Source organism: Salvia splendens, chromosome 1 (assembly GCF_004379255.2).
Source record: "Salvia splendens isolate huo1 chromosome 1, SspV2, whole genome shotgun sequence".
Taxonomy (NCBI): domain Eukaryota; kingdom Viridiplantae; phylum Streptophyta; class Magnoliopsida; order Lamiales; family Lamiaceae; genus Salvia; species Salvia splendens.
Window position 1 is genome coordinate 44,535,430 of NC_056032.1, and position 21,932 is coordinate 44,557,361.

Here is a 21,932-nt window from a genome sequence, read left to right on the forward strand (position 1 = left end):
CACGTATATGGGTGTGCATTCGGTTTTCGGTTCGATTTTTTTTGCCTAAATCGAATCGAATCGAAAAACCGAATTTTTCCTAAAATCGAAACCGAAACCCGAAAAACCGAAAACCACGTACAATCAGAAGCTTATTTGTGATTTTTGACTCGAGAGTGAAATCATAACAAATAATTATATAACAAGTCAAAAAAATACTCTATCCGTCCCAAGGTAGATGTCACACTCTCCTTTTTAGTTTATCCCACAAAAGATGTCACATTTCTTCTTTTGAAAAAAGTTCTTTCTCACATCAATTATAAAATTATATTTTCTCTCACCATTTAATACACAAAATAACATATCCTAAAATCACATGTCATCTTCCAAGTGTGACATCTACCTTGGGACGGAGGGAGTACTAAAAGTATTAAATCTTGAAAATTGAACCACATCAGTATTTTCTTGAATTTGAGAAGAATATTGTTTGTAGCAATACACAGTAGAGTAGTAAAATCAAAGAGCTGCCAAACATTAGATTGTTTTCACATTTCATTTGATTTTTCTTGGACACAAGTGTATCATTGATCACTACTTCACCTTCTTGTGCAACTGGAAAAACTGAATGTGTGATCGGACGATATATTAGTATACAAATAATTTTTTCATAAATTTTAGATTTTTAAAAATTATAAATTTTCTTTTGTCATTGCAATAAATTGGGATGTACCCATTTGACTGAAAGTTATCTTACCCACGAAATATGTAGGGGCCAGACAATATAACCTCTTTGGAAAGGGCTCAATAATTCTTTCTACTTCGAAAAATCAATTAATATCACTTCTTTTTGTAAATTATATTGTTTCAGACTCTTTAAAAAAAATAAAAAATAACAATATCATATGTCGGCAGGAAACATATAGTTAAGTTACCTATGTCACTACCACATATGGTCACGACCAATAAAAATATGTCAATATTTATGGTGAAATGAATCAACACGGAAGTCTTTTTATTGCGTTTGAGTTGCTACAAATATGATCCGACTAATTTTAATTCAACTTTTTTAGTTTTAAATTACACAGTCGTTTCATATTATCTTCAACTACCCTTAGATCATTTACAGTAAAGTAATATTCCGTCTTAAATTTTTACTTTTTTATGCATTTGATTTGAAGTTTTGAACCATTAATGAATATTTTCGTTATCACAGCTTCGTGAATGTAAATACAAGTCCAAAATACCATCTAATTACTTGAATCATCTATATAGCTAATGCCATTTCTGATACGTTACTTGGTCAACATTCGAAAATTTAAGATCAATTATGAAATTATTCGTTATGATCGACAATTCAATTTTTTGTCAAATATAAATTTAAGATCAATTATGAAATTATTCGTTATGATCGACAATTCAATTTTTTGCCAAAGTAAAGAAAACAAAGCAAAGAAAGACAATTATAGAATTTATATTAATATATACACAAGCCACGAACTGTTCTCATTTACAGAACAAGCACCAACAACAATTTACATCTGCAAAATTTCTCTTCATTTTTTTTTTCTGCATAATAAAAACCACAGAAACCAACCAACCATCCAGACCAAAAGGCTACGATCTCATCTTTTTAGAACTAAAAGACGCAGTTAAGGTAGCTGTCATAACTTCTCCTATTGAACTCCAACAAACTGCCGTATGTCCGGTCCGAAACGCCCACAAACAAGGCGTCTGCATCCGGGCTGAAGGAGATGCCGGCTATTTCACCAAACAGGTCGATCTCCTGCCCTGCTGCATAGTCCGATTTCGTGTCAAACACATGCACGAAGTCGGCTGGCTCAGCCATGGCCATGAACTGACCGTTTGATGTAAACTGGATGGCCCTGATAGCACCCATCCTTCCCTTGAGCACCTGCACGGACTCAGATAGGTTCCTCACGTCCCACAACCTGCACGTTGTGTCTTGGTTCCCCGTGGCCAAAATGTTGCCGTCTGGGTGCCAGGCCGACGCGAATGAGTAGTCCAGATGCCCTTTTAGGTTGCTGACAACCTGCAGATTAAGTGCTAAGAACGTGAGCTTCCGACTTATTTGCATCAGAAGGTTAAGCATTCATGTCATTTATGTAGCAGAAACTGACCTTCCCCGATTGAGCGTCTGCTAGTAAACATTCGGGGCTGTCGCCAAGAACTGCAAGCAACTTCCCATCCGGACTCGCGGAGATGTTCTGCAGTCAAACCAACGTAAGTATGAGTTCGAAAGACACTGGCATATTTTAGGAAGTAGCTAGAGCTTCACTTACATTAACAGACCACGGGAACGTGAAACGATTCAGGCATGAGAAGTTTCCACCATCCAAAACCCTCACTTGGGCATCATTGTTCGCAGTGATTACCCTCTTCGCGCCACTGGGGTTGTGATAAACGTCGACAGAGTTGGTGATAGCGTTCTCATCAGTAGCTACTTTAGTGCAGAAGGCAACCCCAGGTTGGTTTAGATACTGCATCCACAGTGAATATACATGTTAATGAAAAGTGAGCTCGTGTGACTCGGGGACCAACATTAATTGGCGAAGGGAGTAACAAATGTACCTTGCACATAACCTCTCCTTGGAAACCACCGGCCACCATTAGGTTGTCCTTCACGGTCATGGTGCTTATTTGAACTCGTGAAAGAGTCTGAGCCATAGATCCAGGGGAGTTCTGTCAACAGAAACTAGTATGTCAAACGCCAAACCCTGTAGTAATTTTAAGGTACATGATAAGATGCTAGGAGATGGAACTCACCAGGGTAGGTACAATAGGCCGAGCAACATTAAGTACTTCTCGACTCTTCCTGAGCATGGATGACCAGTGCATCACAGAGTAATTTTGGGTCAGATACACGTCGTGCTTTGAGGTTGCCCATAGTAGGTTCCTCAGCTGAAATGGTGAGAACACAAGCTGTTAGCAGGCACTCACAACCATAGCCCAATTCTTCTAAGCAAATCAAGGAAACAACCAGAATTTTCACTAAATAGGCAAAACAATTTAAAGAAGAGACACAAGGTTATATCGACATCTAAATAATTAAGAATTCGCAAGGGCAAAAAAGATTACGCCAGAGACGTGCATCAACAGTTGAAGAACTGGTTTCTACACAATCCAGTCATTATTCTATAGAGAAACCACAGCAAATGCGTTTTGCTGTTAGCTTTGCAACACTAATGTCCAACCAAGCAAAACAACGTGTGGCATCATACCGCCAATTCAAGAATTATATCACACAACAGAAATGGCATACAAAGTTGCAAGTGTCTGAGAGCACCAAGGTTCACTGAAAAGTTTTTTGGGAACATATAGAGACCACAAATAACACATAACACCCACTGTTACTGCCAGAACAAATGCAAAGTAGTCTATACGCATTTATGGGGAAAGAAAAACAAAAATATGAACTGATTAAGGTTGCAATCAATGAACTGTGAACACCATAGAGTATGGAGTAGATGAATGACCGAACAGAGGGGGGTCCAGATGAAAACACATCTCACAAGGTGACACAAAAGGTTAACGCTAAGAATAGTTTACAGTTGAAACAACATTAACAATGGTATACAAAATAAACCTATTATCTCAAATAGTTATGACTAGTAAGGTCAATATAATGAGAGTCAGCAGTCCATGTGCAATGAGATTCCTAAGGAAGACAAGTAATGCCAAGACTCGAACACGGTGCAGTTGTAAAAAAAGTACACCTGATAAAGGAAGAACATGCACAGATGCCAAGTGTTCAGATCACAGTGGTGCATCCAGAATTGCGAATGCAGAGAAATAACTACAAAGAAAGCTGACCAGCAATTAAAAGGACGTATAACTCAGTCCTCATAAACCCCACACACAATACTACTCTTAAATGCTAAGTTAATCCCCCATCATACCATATGGAACGTGTCTTTTACTGCGCCAGCTGCTCAGATAAAACTGCAATGCTGCTTCTAAGGCTGAAATGAAGAAGTAGCAATCTCGTGCCATGGGTTAAATTATAAGGCAGTTGAGATATATGTTAGTCTAATCAGAATACTTAGTAGAAGTAGTCTAGTCTGAATGACAGAAATTCGCGTTAACTAGATAACTCTACAAATGCACAAATGCCTTCAGCCTTAAGAACATCAATCACCAGTTATTTAATTACATGGTTAACTAAGAGAGAATGAAAACATTAAAGAATAAAATACAGGACAGCACAAGAAAACCCATCCTCTAAAGCCAGATCATACAACAAAACTACAGTTGAGTTAGAATGCCATGGTCACCTATGAAGTGTCAAAAACTAGCAAAACAAAAGCAATATAAGGAATGCTAAAAAATTGTGAGGTCGCAATTTCAGGGAAACATCAAAAGAAAAAAAATTGTTTTTTAAGCCGCACACACACGTTGCCTACACTTCCAGTCTATGTAAAGAAGAATTATATGCTCACCTAAGCAGGTTTCAGAAACAAAGTGGTTTCATAACCTGGTATGTGGTAACAATCACTCAATATGGCACCTCCCATTTGCTATAACAGATCTTCTACTATAAAATTTATTCATGTGAGTCTCGGTAACATGTTTACGATCTGCACAGAAATGATTCAGTGAAACAAGGCCCCGGCCAATGTTAGTGACCAGGGCAAGGCAAAAAGATAAAATCTAAACCAAACTAAACTTACATACAAAAGTAATGCTAGTTCACAGAAAATTTGATGGTAAAGGAACTTTGAGTAAGAAGTATCTATGAACTCTTCTTTTAAGAACCAACCAACAAAAAAAATCTATAGTAAATAGGCCATATTGAGAACCACTTCAAACAATCAACTATTTTGCAGCTTACATCACATAAGTGTTGAGAACTTGCAAGTAATAAAAAATGAGGACGACCGGAACTTAGATGCAAGATGCAGATGCGTCTAACCACAATAATCAAATGCAACAGGTCATGAATGTGGATCTACTCAAACAAACTTATGCCGTGTGTGGAAAAAAAAACAGCAAACACAAACGAAATTCAACAACCCTCAGAGTCAACAGAGTGATCCGTGGAAGGCCTAAGAGAAAACTACTACTGCTACAACCAAAAAATTACACAGTAACTCATTGTAGAGCCATTCCAGCCTTCAACCAACCACGCAAAAATACCAACAAAAAAAGGGGAGTAATATGTTGATACAAAAGACCAAAAAAAAAACAAATCCAGTGGATCTAATTGACTTAAAGTAAAATCAGACACAGAGTTGCAGGGTGGATAGTAAAACCACAGTCACAAGTTGAATTTAAAAGAAAAAAACCAGACGAGACAATCTATACCTGAAAATGGACGATTGTGGATTTGACCAGCCTTGTATTGAACTGGAAATCGTAGAAGTTGTGGCCTTTCTCCACTTTTTTGCACTCCTGCGATGGGGAGAATACATAATCTTAGCAACACAATTAGCAATAGACCAGCAAAGAGAACAACCTCTCATTATGGTTGCAAATCAATATGGTCAACTAGAGTTATAATCATTACTCCAAATAATAGCAGTCCAATCGAAAAAATCAAAACATCATATACCTTGTCAAGATCCTCACGGCTGAGCGACAGACACTCATAATTCTTGTATTGCTTCAAACGGGATTCACGGTACTCCTCTCTAGTAAAATTGAGCCTTCCCCATGGAATTCCTTGAATATCCTTGCCTTTCTTGACTTCTAAAGCTGATGTATCAGTCATTGAATTGTTCTGTAACATGATTTCCAAATCAATAATGAAATCAAAAGAAACCATTTCTCAGCTGAAAGGAAATTTGATATGACGCTTCTTATAAACTTTCAACAAAACGGATTATTACCAGCTCAAAATCGTCCTCAAAATCGGAGTCAGATGAGTCACCATCCATGGAACTACTTCCGATTCTCGGAGAATCGTTTTCATCCTCGAAATCAGTTATGTCGTAGTAATCGTCGACAATATACTCGAGCTCGTGGTTGGGAAATTGCTCCATTGATTTTCACTATAAAACAGAACACAACCGAAACAGAAAGAGACCTCGATTAGAATCTCGTTAAGGAATTCCTCAACAACGAAGGTTTAAGGTAAGGACTAATAAACCCACCCGGAGATAAAAACGTGCAAATAAGCACAAACAAACCTAACTCAATCAAATCAATCAATATGATACATAAACAGAGACATCAGCTTCCAAAAACGGCCGAACGCAAGTCTGGTGGTTAAGGAATCATGTTTAAAAAGTAGCACTCCGTAATTAATTAAAAACTCGATCAGATTTAAAAAGCAGAAGAAACAATTGCCAATTTGCCATAAACAAACGTAAATAAGATCAACGGGACCAATAACTATTCATGCAAAAAGGTACGGAAATTACACTTAAAATATTCACACACTCACACATACATACATACACACACAAATTGAGTTTTTAATTTATTCCTTTCCAAATCCGATTGAGTTATAGGTTTATAACTATTCACACATGAAATCCGCGATCATGAACAGAAGACGTAACAATGAATTCTACCTGACGAGAATCGTACTGTATTTAAAACTAACCAGAAATAGCTAAATCAGGTATATAAAATAAAATACCTCCAAATCAGATATTAAAAAAATACCTCGAAACGCTTCCGTTGACGAACAGTCAGAAATCGAACGAAAAAACGGGCAGGAGAACAACAGCAGACTGAGAAATTGGAATCAACCGAATTCAGTGAGATTTCTCGAGCTTCGATACTGCTAAAGAGTGCAGTCAGATTTGATTTCGAAGAATGTTAGGGAGAAAAGTGTGTGTTTGCAGGAAGTGTGTGTGTTTGCAGGAAGTGTAAGTGTGTGTGTGTGTGTGTGTGTGTGTGATAAACGGAGAGTTCTCCGTTGTACTTATAACGAGCATGAAACTTCGACTGTGTTCTACCATGGGGCCCAGAACAGGAGCTATGCTTTTGGGCCCACAAAATTAAAAAGAAAATGGAAAATGGAAAATGGAAAATGGAAAATGGAAAATGGAAAATGGAAAATGGAAACTAATGGAAACTACTTTGCAAAACCAATTTAAAAATTTACTAATATAATCACTAAGAATTTATGGAGATTTCGTGTGTTTAATTTCAGCCGACCACGCAATTTAATTTGACTGAAATTTGGTATGTGGTAGATTTGACATATAGATGGCATAAAATAAAAGGATTAGATACTAAACTTGAGAGAGAGGTTATATGATTAAATTTTACCAATAAACTAAAAGATTAGATACTAAACTTGAAAGAGATTGTATATTAATTTTTAGTACTTTTTACCAAATTAAATTTCAAAAGTATACCAAAACCAAAATGTCTCTTCATGTCTTCACAAACACTAATTTCAAAAGTATACCAAAACCAAGATGTCTCTTTATGTCTTCACAAGCATATAAAGAGAGAAATTTAGTGTTCAAATATTAGTATTCCCCTTCTTTCCAATCAAATTTAAGCCTTTATTTAATATGTAATATTTTAAGAAATCAAATAAGTTAATAAGCTTTTTCAAAGTGAAAGGGAAATTAGTGGTAGGTATATCATTATTTTAAGATATTCCATGTACTCTAGAAACTTATTATCTAGATTTACTAATTTTGGGGGGATATTTTTACATAATTTATCCCATTAATTAATCAATAATCAGGTTGAAAATAATATGAATAAGTCGGTCTTGCATTGTGGGGGCCTGTTATTTTTCTTCATTGATAAGATTTAGTATATTTATTTATTTACGTCGGTTTTGATATTGTGGGATATTGATAAGTTTAGCATATATTTTTTTCCTTTTCATTGAGGAAAAGAAATGCAGCTAATGGAAACAAAAGACATGTCCATTTTCAAATACGAGGCAATTTGTGATACGCTCTTTAATTGGTTGATATGCAAAGAAGTGGAGTATTTTTTATATGAGATATATGGTGTTAGGAGAATTAGGTAAATATAACATTTATATTTAATTACTGCAAAATTTTAAAATAAGATAAATAAATGAATGATAGGAACATTCCAATACACTATAATTAACAAAATATTAACCATTTTCTTAATTAAATAAATACTTAAAATCACTATCTTCATCAAACACAGCACTACATTCACACCTTTAGCTATGGACATTAAATAACCAATAGCAATTTTCCAACTCCAACTGTATATTATCACGCCACTTCAATTCATAATTTCAATCATAAAAAAGGTGGGGGAAAAAGGAAAAAAAAGGACGGAATAATTAAAGATGTGATTCCTTCGGTTAATAAAATCCAAGTTAAAATCAACAAGTGCTAAATCCAAATTACTTAGCTTATTTGAAAAATAATACTTTATGTACATTTCTCGTTTTTGCAATCTCAAATTTAGCAAAAAGTTTTAATTTTGTCATACCATAAAAAATCGTCAGTTGAAAATTAAATTAGTCTCGCCATATATTTTAGTGAGGAGTATATAATTTTTTAAAAATATATCAATAATGAATTTTCATTTACTTGCTAGAGAAAATTCAAATTCATATTTGAAAAAGAAGAAGAGTTATACTACAATTAAGTTACTAAGTTTTATTGGTGGCTTTATATAATTCGTTCACTAAACATAAATTAAGCGTCAAATAAAAGCTAATGTCTCGAATAATATAGTCTATTTTTCATCATAAATTTCATATTGATTGATCTAACTCTTTCAAAGAATGTGCTTTTTCTTCCAATAATCACAATATGCATAATTTCTTTCTTATTTGGCATTGGATATCCATCAATTGGATTGAAAAAATAGCATATTCATATTCTCATCTCCATCGGCCGTTCATCTTTTTATACAAAAAAGAAAAACCTTTATTCTCTCATCTTATCTCATGCTACGATTTTTGGATTATCTTGCCTATAATAAATGTTACTAGTTCTTTCACTTTCTAGATAATCATGATTTGGTATTTGGCCTTTGGGTGTGAATTTATTTGCTTTCGTGACTTGTGTTGTGTTGTGTTGCTATTTTTTCTTTTGTGAAGATATGTTAGGAATTGGGGTGTGGTCTTCTTGAATCCGGTGCCATTTGTTGTTTTTATACTTTATTTGTGTATATGAATCTCTCTACGCTTGTTTTCAGTATTTTATTATTGTATCTTAATCTAATTTGTTGCTAATTTTTACTATTGCACCATTAACTCGTTATAGACATATGGTCCATATAAAATCCAAATTATCACATAAATTCTTATTCACGTCCGATTAACTCTGGTCGGTTGTTTCAACTTTGAAGAAATGAATATTTGAACTCAAACGTGCTCAATAAAGAAATTAGAGTAATTATCTCACTATTAGAGTAGAATTTTTGTTTCATGTGTTTTTCCATGTACTTAGAATTGCATTGTGTGCTGCTTAGAATTGCATTGTGTGCTGCTGATTTGATGACATAATTAGTACTTCCTCCGTCCCACATAATTCGGGTCAGTTTGACTTGTCATAGGTTTTAAGAAATATTGTTTGACTTTGATTTAAATGAAGGTAGGTAGTGAAAAAGGGGTCCCACCTTGTTTCTTTTTCTTCAATTTTTATGGAAATCTTGCATTAGTGATGATTTGAGGATAATTAAATTTAGAAAGTTCAATTTTTTAATTTTAATTAGTGTTTTAATGTGCACAAAATTAAATTTAAGAAATACACATATGCACAGATTATAACAAATACACATATGCATCGATGCGGGAGTGAGAAGGCCACACATCTACGGGTATGACGAAATCAAGTGGGGTTTTTGGGGAAAACGGTGTCAATTAGGGATCCGGCGTCGAAGGCGGAGTCAGAATCCCATAGATGCTCCAGCGTGTCTGGGACGACGAGATCGTCCAGATTGACCGATAAAAAACTAGTAGGAGAGTCAAGATAAGCATCCATCACAGTGGGAGCTCTCGAGGCGGTAGAACTAGTGGAAGGGGAGTCGATTTGTGTGGAGGCGGTGGAAATTGTGGAGGAATCGGTGTAGATCTAGGGTTTTCAGAGGGAGTACCGGGAGTGGAAGGGGAGTCGAGTTGTGTGGAGGCAGTGGGAATTGTGGAGGAATGAGTGTAGATCTAGGGTTTTCAGAGGGAGGGAAGGGGAGACGAATTGGAATGGGAGGCGAATTGAATGGAGGAGACGGTTGGGAGGAGTAATTTGGTAGATTGAATGAATTAATTGTGTGATTTGGGGTAGGCGATTGTAATTAGGAAGTGTATAGTTTTTTGCCATAAATGGATAATTTAAAGTGAGACAAATTATGTGGGGCGGACCGAAATAAAAAACTGAGACGAATCATGTGGGATGGAGGGAGTACCATAAATGTGACTTCACGATTATGTTCATTTCTCTTTGATGACATAATTAGTTTCATTTCTGTTTGATGCGTGAGTCTTCCATTTGAATTGATTTGCTTGCAAAATTTGTACCTATTTATTTTTCTTACTTATTAGAATTTATGTTTTTTTTCCTTGTTTTTTTGTTGTGTATATTCATAATGACTATTTTATAAAGTACTATTTTTCTGAACTTAATGTCCACAATCTTATCGATCTATTAGGAATAATCAATGTGTGTGAAAGCGTGTGTGAGTGTGTGTGCCAAAAATACTGACAGGTGGCAACCTGCACCAGTGCCACCAGAATACTCTACACATTTACAAGTATACAGCAATTAAAATTTAAAAGAAAATACTCATACTTTTAACCATACCATGATTAGTTCAACCATAAACTGTATTTTAAGTGGTGAAGTGGAGCCCACTAGATACATCTAGTGACCCCAAGCTCACCAGCTGCGATGCGCAAAGCTCCACGTGTCGTCACGACGGCTCAACAGTGGCAGCGTAGCTGAACACGTGGCTAACGCACCATTAAATCATCACACCTGCATATTGGATTTTCAACACTAACGGCGTTAGCCGTCAACGTTTACCTAACGGTCTCGTTTCACGTCTAGTTTCCGTAACCCGCGGGGCATCTGATGGATTTTTCTATTTCTTTTCTCTTTTTCCCTTAAATTATGTTCACTAATTATATTTTCCTACCTCTTTTTTCCTCAAAATGACCCATTTCTTTTTTCAATATGAAATTTAATTTACTGAATGAATGTACAAAAAGATGAGTAAAATATGAGAATGAATACAATAGAAAGTTGTGTTTCAATTTTTAAAAAATATTCCATAGTTGAAAAGAAAAAAGTCAAAAAACCGTTGTTGGATCAGTACACTACTACTACGTGTACATTTTTCTTCCCACATAAAAGGAATAGTTGGAGAAGGGACAATTTAATGTTCTTAATTTATTTGTCTAAGTTAATAATTATGGCGTAATATTTTTCAAATTCTGGACTTTTATTCCCTCCTTTCACCGTGGAAAGAAAAACAAAAAATTAAAAGATATAACGCCAAGCTTTAACTGTAAATCTTGTCATTTAAGTCCGTTATTAGCGATATCAATAATTCCAAATTCTGGCATCTTTTTCCATATATAGTAAATTCCACAAATTATAATTTTAGAATCTATGGATATAATGCTTATGACTCACTGCAAAAAAAATCAGAAACCATTTCAACAAAACAAGAAGTAAAAAATATTAATAGTATATGATATTGATTAAGAGTCAGATTAATGTCTGAATTTTAAGTGTGAGGTGTCCTTAATATATGAAATTTTAGTAAGGTCAAACTAATGTTGAATAAAGTTAGTTTGAATTTGTTGGCCTCGTCTAACTAACTAGAAGCGTTGCGAAATTTCCTAGTAGTATAAAAGTCAACTTAGTTTCGATAATAATATAAAAATAAAATATTGTGGAAATTTAACATTGTTACATTGGAGTCCTCCAATTTTCAAGTCGGTTTATGTGGCAACACATAATTAAGGTATATTTACATTGACAAAATAACCCCGGCCCACAATATAGAAATTGTTTAAAATATACTTATAAATAAAATGCTAAATTGACATCATATATGTACATATATTATATTCCTTAAGGATGGAAATATTTTGGTAAAAGTAAATGGATTTGTTTTCGGTGACATCTGAAACTCTGAATGTAATTCTATAATTGTGACATTGAAAAATAATCATGGGCCAAATGTGATCCTTTGAATTTTATAGAACTAATACTTACTTAGAATACATATAAAAGTACTAATAAATGACTAAGAATAACCTTGATTACAAGAAAAGAATGGTACAAAGTGAAAATCTGAATATGCCTGTAAAAGATATAAAGAATATATGATGCTCTTATTTTGAAAAAAGTATTTTTTAAATTCATTAGCAATGCACATAGTCACTTACAATGAACATTAATGGATATTCTATAAAAGTCAGCATATTTATACATGTTCTTTTCTTCTAAAGTTCGGCATATTAATTACTTTATGACACATAATTCTTTTTAGATCATCTCATTTAATATAGCATACTTTATATTTTAGAATATCTCTATATTTCTCACTATCGTAAAAAATCTCTTTAGACTATCTCATAGAATTTAAATCATTATTCCACTTTTTTAATGAACCATAAATAATGAGACTAGTAATATTAAATGACGATTTCGCAATACATGATTCGGCGTAGATTTTTGTGTGACTGATTTGATGCCTTCCAATTTTTATTTGTATTTAGTATTAGTATAAGGTTTTCATTGTACCAAATGACGTCACTATTATGTACTATTATTTTATTGTTATGCAACGATTATCTTTTTGGAGAGTTTGCACGATATTTTTTTTACATATAATTGTATTTAATTACTAAAGTGCACCTTTTTCATCCTCAAAAGCTTTTTGGAATGAAGTTGAAACCACGTCCAACTAAAACCTTGAAAACAAATATACGTGCAATTAACAATTTAAAGTTTTGAATATATCACACATATAAGATACTTACGACTTTGTTATCGATAAATAATTGTGATTTGTGAACACATTTTATCATTTTCTTTTTACAACCTAAGTTTCATTTTTTCCAACAAATTTATACTCCACTGTCTCAGTTTCTTAGATGATTAAAGTTTCCTGAAGTAAGAGGACAGCTTACAAGTATATTAAAATATAATTTTAGTTCTAAAATAGTCTCTCGTTTTAGGACATAGTATCTTTTTAAGGAAACTTAGCAAATTATTGAATGATAAAGAAATACATTACTCTAAATTAAATAGAAAAACAACGTAGTACTCTAAATCTGATTTAGTCGAGTTTGTCTAATCACGAAACTAAAACCATATAAAACCATACTAAGACTAAAATTAGAGTTTTAAAGTATATATTCAAGCCGAATACTGCACTAAATTATATTGGACATTATCAACATTTTTAAGGCCAATCCTTCTATGGAGTAGCATATAGTGATAGGATATATTATTATTATTATCATCATCAGCATCATCATCAATCATCATTATTATTTTATTTTATTTTATTTTTGGTAATCATGGTAAAATAGAATGATCCAAATACAATGCTACAAAATATAGAGTATATGTTTCACGTGCAAGAAAAAAAACATAGTAGTATTAAATAATTGTTATGTCCATTGGGATATGCATTATATATACATTCTTTTTATTTTTTTAAAAAAGGTAATTATTAATATTAGGACCTACAACAATAACATATCGAAAGGAAGATGCCAAGTGTATGTTACAATAAATCCGAAAAAAGTGGGCTACTAGTGCTAGTTGATGAGCCCTATGGACCAACATGGATTGTCGAATATCCCAAGCATGGTTACCAACATAATATAATATATGTTTCCCTATTTTGAAATATCTCATAAAAATGGTCTCAATAGATATAATCATCACCACTATAAAAAATGGTGAGATAGGAGAATTCATAACTATGAAGTTCTTTTTATGTATGTGTTTGATATACCATGTAATTTGGGGGTTGGATTTGTAAATAGAAACTTTAATTCAAATTGGTTTTTTTATAAGTAAAATATCTGAATTCAGAATCGGATTCCAAATCTATACTTTCCCAATTCCATACGAAAAGCAAATATATAGAAATCTAAATAGCCATAAAATTAAAAATGTCTAGGGAATCGAGCAGCTTTAAATCATTGGATCAGCTGTCCCACTTATCGAAGTGCCCGCAAAATTGCAATAAAGTTGCAATTATTACACATTATAAAAACATACTTTAAGTGCCTAAACTTATAGGATAAATGATGAGAATAAATAAGTTATTATTGTTGAAAAGTAAAATGTGGAAATAAAAGATTATTGCAGAAAGTAAAAGATGTGGAGAACTTTAAAGACTACATTGTGAATGACTTGAATTGAATTCTCTCAATGATTACACGACCTTTTATAAGCTCTAATTCTAGCTATACATAGAAAATATATTCTAATTATACCAATATCCTTTTATTTGATTTTCCATAATCTTTAATTGATTTCCTTCAATATTCATGCCATAATTTCATCAATTGTCTTCTTGTTCTCCAATCAATTAATTTTCTCATTCCAACACTCCCCCTCAAGTTGAGTATCGAGTTTTTCGACACTTAACTTGCACGATCTTTAGTTTGATAAATAGTTTATACTCGTATTTAAGAGTTCTTCAATTTCCATTGATAGTTTATGCTCGTATCATAGAGCTTATTCAATTCATCATTGATAATTTATACTCGTATCAAAGAGTTATTGAAAGTTTAGACTCGTTTCAAGGAGCTCTTCAATTTTTCTTCATTGAAAGTTTAGGCTCTTATCAAGGAACTATTCAATTTTTGTTGACGGTTTTAACTCGTGTCAAGGAGTCAATCTAGATAGTTTTAACTCGTGTCCGGGAGCTTGTCTAAACAGTTTTTACTCGTATTTAGGAGCTATCTTAGATAGTTTTAGCTCGTATCCAGGAGCCATCTTAGATAGTTTTAACTCATATCTAGGAGCCATTTTAGACAGTTTTGACTATTGTCGATGAGCTAATTATGACAGTTTTGACTCTTGTCGATGAGCTAATCTGACAGTTTTGACTATTGTCGAGGAGCTTATCTAGACAGTTTTTGCTCGTATCTAGGAGTCATCTTTACTCTTCTTCATTGATCTGGTTCTTCTTCATATTTTTGCAAAAGACATTTAGTCTTATTGCAATTCTTCAAGCATTTTGGAATATTATTCAATCTTCTTCAAATAAGAACTGATTTGCAATTCCTTAGAACTTGAGGAACGACACTCAGTCCGTTGAGCTTCTCCTAGGTTGTCCAAACCTTCCGAATTGCTCCAAATATTTTACTGATTAATTCCCCATCTTCATTGGTTGCTGCATCCCCCATAGTAATAACAAACGCAGCCACACCAATAGCCGCTAGGGTGTTGAGCTTCTCCTTCCACACCAATAGCCGCTAGGGTGTTGAGCTTCTCCTTTCACGGTTGTTCTCTTCCCCATCCAACTGATTATCCACCATCGTTGGTCCTCTTTTCGATAGCTATTTCCATAGTCTCAGCTTTCCGGTGACAGTCTCTCCCCCTGTGACGGATTCTACTTGAAGCGGACACATGCATGCTGTCAACGGATATTTGGTCTCTCAAAAGAGATTTGAGTTTCCCTTTTCCATAAATTTGGAGAGAGATTGTTCGGTCGGATACTTCCTCTCCCCCTCGACCGTACAAACCAGGGACTCCTCTATTTTCGGTTATGCGTCGCTGCTCCATTAGTGACCACCTGACCGCACAGTTTGTGGACAACTATTCTTGGCGGCGACATCTCTAGCCCAACTCAGCCTACTCGGCATTCTCAACGTCTTCGAGCGTGAGGTTTCACCCACAGACTCTTTCATCAAAGCGGGCATCTCTCTGGCCAACTCTTGGTCATTAGACTCCTTTTGGTTTCTGCTTGATCATTGCCTAGCTCTTCTAGGGAACTAATACTCTACAGTGACGGGCTGCTTTCTCTTTTCTTTTCATCAATCTTCTAGGCGCCCTTAAGCCAATTCCTCCGTCATTTGCTCCAAGGGTGTTTCTATTACGAGCTGTCTGGTTGGTCAGGTTCTCGCCCTCTTAGCCGGATGATTCCTCACTCTTTCTCGAGGATCAACGTTGGATTTTCCTGTGGTTGTTCTTCCAGCATCCTCATTCTCTTCATTCTCTCCTCCTCGTAGCGCCATCTTCTTTGTTTGTAGGTTTCTTGGCCGGATATTTGGATGGTTTTAACTATATATAACTGGACAAATTTTCGGGGCTGATTATGGCTGTGGTTGAAAGGGTTTTGGCTTGTTTTGGCTGGTTTTCGGAAAGGGACGATGATGAAGGCTTGTTTAGGGTTTTTTGGATTTTTTTTGTTTTTTTATATAGAGACAGTGATCGATCCATATGATCGAACCTGCTCTGATACCATGTTGAAAAGTAAAATGTGGAAATAAAAGATTATTACAGAAAGTATAAGACGGGGAGAACTTTAAAGACTACATTGTGAATGACTTGAATTGAATTCTCTCAATGATTACACTACCTTTTATAAGCTCTAATTCTAGCTATACATAAAAAATATATTTTAATTATACTAATATCCTTTTATTTAATTTTCCATAATCTTTAATTGATTTCCTTCAATATTCGTGCCCTAATTTCATCAATTGCCTTCTTGTTCTCCAATCAATTAATTTTCTCGTTCCAACAATTATCCTATTGTTGTAAATGATTGAGATTGAACACCTCTCTATATCTCAACTCACACAATCGAATACCACGTGTATTTTCCTTCAAGTGTCATAAATGTGTAGACATTTTCAATTAAAGGGTAGTCACATGGGGTGGTTGATTTGATGTATGATATATAGAATCCAAAATTAACACTTGTATCAATTTGAAATAAATACCAACTGAATTTCTTGACTCAACCGAAATTAGCTCTCATCGAATATTCCTATGAGGCTTCAGTCTAAATGATGAGTCACCTTTCGGATCCAACGAATTTATATTCTATATTTGAATCTAAATTATTGACTCGAACACATTTCTAAAGTTTGAATTTAACATATCCAATGTCTTTTCAAGAATATTTAATCGGTTAAATCTTCTTTGTGTAATTAAAGATTGAGCCAATTCACGGTTAATTTTGACAAAAACAAATGCTCGAGATAAGATGACGAGCAAAAGTTCAGCACAAAGAAAATAAAAATCACTCAGTTTCACCAACAGATTACAACAAATTAATAGAGAAAATAAGAACACAAAAAAAATAATTTGTTGTTAAATAATGACCCAATTATTTGATACTACTTTAAAATGAAGATGGAAAAAATCAATATTAATCATGAATTATAGTTTCATACTTGCATTGATTTGGGCCTCAGTTATCAGCATAAAGTATTTTGGCCCGACAAAATACCCACAAAAAAGTAAATTTTATATTAAGGTAAAAAAAGAATTTAAATTTAATTTTCTTTTCTACTTAATCAAACCAGACCAAACATAGTTAAATCAATGACAAAATCAGATATTTTATTTAATGCACGTGGGTTAAGAAAACATTTCAAATTTAACACTCAAATTTACCTCAGATTTGACAATCCTCGAAATGTTCTGTAGTACTCATGATACAAATTTTGGATATAATTACGTAGGCAATTATAATCCCTTGTCCACATTATCCCGTTATTAATAATCTCATGTTCACATTATTCGAAACTTGAACATCCACGTTGGTTGTGATCAATTGAGATTTTTTAGCCTAATTGAGAATTTGAGATACATTATCAGCCACTCATTTATTCACTCATTTTTAATAAATAAGTGGTCCAAAATTTGCCACATGGAAAATATTTTTAGATTAATTAATTATGAAATGGCAGAATGATAATTTCATGGTACATTTTATTCAGTAAATACTTTTTTTAATTTTTAATTTTTTTTAATTTTTTTTATTATTTTTTTGTCAACTACACACATATAATGTAACTATGTGTACAATCCATGTCAACTACATATACAATTCATGTCAACTACGCACATATAATGTCAAGTACATATACAATTCATGTCAACTATACACATATAATGTCAACTATAAGTTGTTGACATTTGATGTGCAGGCTATTGACGATAATACACCCGAGTTGACATAATCTACTTGCAGTTGACATTTCAAAAATGTTGTGAATGAGTGACTGAAAATGCATCTCAATTCTCAATGAAGCTAAAAAATCTCAACCTAACAGGACCCGATGTTTGAAATTTAATGCCCATCCAAAAACGCTTACTGATACAAATCATACTTTAATTAACTTCCCAAAACTCACAATTTAATGTGGATATTAACGTTTGAAATTTAATGCTAAGGTCAAGAAAACAAAATTTAAACGTGGTTTACACAAACATAGATATTCATTGATCCTCCAATAATTTTGGTATCAAATTTTTGTGTATAACAAATAGAAATCCGAAGAAAGCAATGCATCACCTCAAATCACAATATAAATATTCATTTCTCATCCAATAATATTCATCAAACCATACAAATATATTTTTAAAAATAAAATAAAATGAGACACATTATCCTCCATATGTTAGGTCTCCTAATTTGTACTATCACATGTTCAACCAGTTTATCGATGAATAAAGTCCCGCCATTTTCATGCGGGAGTGGGTCCTGCCCGTTCTGCGATGAGGGCTTGCCAGTGAGGGAGCGGGCCCGCGACTTGATCTCGCGGCTGACGTTGCACGAGAAACTCACGCAGCTCATCAACAAGGCCCCGGCCATCTCCCGCCTCGGCGTCCCCTACTACCAGCGGTGGTTGTGGGGTGTGGCCGTTGCCGAACCATGGGGTCGTCAAGAACGCTACCAGCTTCCCTCAGGTCATACTCACCGACTCCTCATTCGACGCCCATCTCTGGTATCGGATTGCAAAGGTTAGCTGCATTTCAAGATTTTTAATGTGACTTGGGACAAATTTATAAACAAATTTGAAGGTGATCGGAACAGAGGCAAGAGCCATGTACAACGAGGGGCCTAACGTTCTGGGCCCCAACCGTCAACATCTTCAGGGATCCGCGTTGGGGGAGGGGGGCTGGAGACCCCTTGCTCACTGAAAGACGACCACCTCCTAGTGTCCGCGTGTTGCAAGCACTTCACTGCTTATGATCTCGAAAGCTGGAAGGGATATGAACGCTTCACCTTCAATGCAAATGTGATAGTACTAATCATGTCATGTTCTTGATGTGTTTTGTGGGATTTATGGAGAGTTTTGGCGTTTTTTTAGGTGACGAAGCAGGATATGGCGGATACATACCGGCCCCCGTTTAAGGGCTGCATCAAGGAGGGGAAGGCGAGTGGGTTAATGTGCGCATATAATCTTGTGAATGGGGTCCCTAACTGCGTGGATTATGATCTGCTCACCAAGACTGCCCGCGGAGAGTGGGGATTTGACGGGTTGGTTGCGTTTTTGTTTTTGTTTTTGAAGTGGCTAACGTTGTTTGGGGGGTTCGGGTTTTTAGGTACATAACCTCGGATTGTGATGCGGTTTTGCTTCACTTTGATAAGCAACATTATGCTAAATCAGATGAAGAGGCTGTTGCTGATGCGCTCAAAGCTGGTTTGTGATGTAATGTGTGTTTTGATGTATTAAAAACACTAGTATACATTAATGTGATGTGTGTATGTGTTTGGGATGAATGTAGGATTGGATGTGAGTTGTGGTACATATTTGAGGAACCACATAAAATCTGCTATTTTGAAAGGGATAGTGTCTGAATCTGACATAGACATAGACATAGACATAGACAATGTGGTTTTGGTGAAGGGACTTAACCAAAAACACGAAACAGAGTATAAAGATCGCGAGGATTTGGTGCTTCCGGGGGAGCAGGAAAGCTTAATCATGAGCGTTGCCAAGGTGGCTAAGAAGCCCGTCGTGTTGGTGCTGCTATGTGGAGGGCCTGTTGATGTTTCGTTTGCGAAAAATGAGCCGAAAATAGGGAGCATTTTGTGGGCTGGGTATCCTGGTCAGGCTGGAGGGAGAGCAATTGCAGAGATCATATTTGGTGACTATAATCCAGGTAAGAAAAGAAGGAAGAATAAATACTTGACAATCAAATATGGCAGGCTAACATTATCCATTTCTAGATATTCGCAACGTTTAATAGTTAATTCATTTTTCTTGTTTAAGGAGGTAGGTTGACTATGACTTGGTATCCTCAAGAATTCGTGAAGATACCGATGATCGATATGAGAATGAGGGCCGATACCTATAGATTGTACAGGGGCAAAAAGGTGTTTGAATTCGGGCACGGCTTGAGCTACGTACACCACTTATTCTTACAAGATCGTTTTCGTGACCCAAAGAAAGTTTGATCTCAAGGCATCATCATCCGCTTCCAACTTAGGGTACGTATCGGTCCAAGAGCTGGGATCGAGGTGGTGTAAGAAGGCTAAGTTTTTGGTTATAGTTCGTGTTAAGAATAAAGGGAAGATGGCGGGTAAGCACCCGGCGTACTCAATATGGTGGTGGTGGTGGTGGTGGTGTTGGTAGCCCGATGAAACAATTGGTCGGGTTTCAGACGGTTAAGACCGATGTTAAGGAGAAAGTGTTGGTCAAGTTTTCGGTGAATCCGTGTGAGCATTTTAGTAGTGCTAATGAAGATGGGGAGATGGTGATTGAATCAGGAGATGCGAGTTTAGTCGTAGGAGATGAGGAGGAGCATCCAATTAGAATTAATATGTGACAAATTATAGATTGTCAATTCAATTGTGTTCAAGAGTTTTATGAAAATTGATGATGACTTTGGGAATAAAATGTATTAATGTGGATTGTATTTAAAATTGTGTAGAAATGGTTTAGTTGATATTTAAGTACCACATTTTGATATTTTTTCTATTAACTCCCACATTGGGCTGAGCCGGGTTGAATTTTTTACAAGCTTATTTCAAGGTGGGTTTGATCGGATGTGGGCTCCACTGAGTTGACTAGACTTATTTAGTATATAGTACACTTTTTTGTTCAAAAAATAATCTCATTTCCTTAATAAAGGAGAGAAGGACTATAATTAATTATAGGGTTAATAGCTATTTAAATTATGAGGTTTGTTCAAATTCCGGTTAATCTTATAATTTTTGCTAATTGAGACATTTCTTTATTTACAATAATAACTCTCTTCTCTTTTCTACTATATCCTCTTTCGTAATTTATTATCTACAATTTAACCCACTACATATATACCACACCTATGCCAAAATAGAAATTTCTCATTTGAACCGGCACAAATGGAGTAAAATTTTCTTTTAATCCTAACCTAAAGGACACATAATCTATTTAAAATTTTTATCTAATAAAGACACGTGACATAAAAAATATTAGTACTTCATTTCTTCTCATCTGTTTTTGCAATATAGGCTGATCGGCCCATATTATGCTATCTCGTTTTAAAAATAGTGTTGTTAAACTCCTAAGCCAATTGGGCCAAAGGGAAATTGAAGGCGGCCCACACGAGACCAAAATTTTTACACACAAAATAAAAGTGAATAAATGTTATAGAAAATTGAAATTATTACAATAGAACGATACGAAAACGACCTAAAGCTAATTTTCCATTTCACGTTAAGAAGTGAAAATAAAATAAAATTGAGTAACCTAAAATTAATAATGCGAAAATGACTTTTAAGCTAATGTTGAAATATACATAACGGAAAAGAATGTGCGCATAGACCTCTTACCTCTTTTTTCTTTCCTATAGTGTGACCACATTTTAGAAAAAATGCAATGAAAATTAGCAAAGAGAAGAAAATAAAACTAGCTTCATTTAATAGTAAAATGTACTGATAAATTAAGATTTTTACAAATGATATTGTAAATTTATAATCACTAAAGGAAGCTTTCGAAACTCTCACCACACACCCAGTCACCCACCCCCACCACCAAACAAAAGTAATAAATAGTTTAAAACAGATTTTTATTAGTGAAGTATATGAAAATCAATAATAAGAAAATA

General features: G+C 34.7%; 1 protein-coding gene and 1 pseudogene across 3 annotated transcripts; one reads left to right on the forward strand and one right to left on the reverse strand.

The window, feature by feature from the left end:
• Positions 1-1,430: 1,430 nt before the first annotated feature.
• Positions 1,431-6,850, reverse strand: LOC121754641 (uncharacterized WD repeat-containing protein C2A9.03-like). 3 transcript variants are annotated; one of them, XM_042149968.1, is made up of 9 exons: positions 6,607-6,850; positions 5,826-5,987; positions 5,549-5,716; positions 5,302-5,388; positions 2,764-2,898; positions 2,569-2,679; positions 2,280-2,477; positions 2,118-2,204; positions 1,431-2,029 (listed from the first exon to the last, which is right to left on the reverse strand). In XM_042149968.1, exons 2-9 carry the CDS (start codon positions 5,976-5,978, stop codon positions 1,616-1,618), a joined length of 1,353 nt encoding a protein of 450 aa, XP_042005902.1. In that variant the 5' UTR covers positions 5,979-5,987; positions 6,607-6,850; the 3' UTR covers positions 1,431-1,615. The 3 variants fall into 3 exon arrangements, with proteins under 3 accessions (XP_042005902.1, XP_042005910.1, XP_042005905.1); XM_042149976.1 differs by lacking the exons at positions 5,826-5,987; positions 6,607-6,850 and adding exons at positions 3,714-3,793; positions 3,897-4,574 and having other exon boundaries at positions 5,549-5,602; XM_042149971.1 differs by lacking the exons at positions 5,826-5,987; positions 6,607-6,850 and adding exons at positions 3,714-3,805; positions 3,897-4,574 and having other exon boundaries at positions 5,549-5,602.
• Positions 6,851-18,559: 11,709 nt separating this feature from the next.
• LOC121792537 lies at positions 18,560-20,727 on the forward strand (annotated as a pseudogene).
• The last annotated feature ends 1,205 nt before the right edge of the window (positions 20,728-21,932 follow it).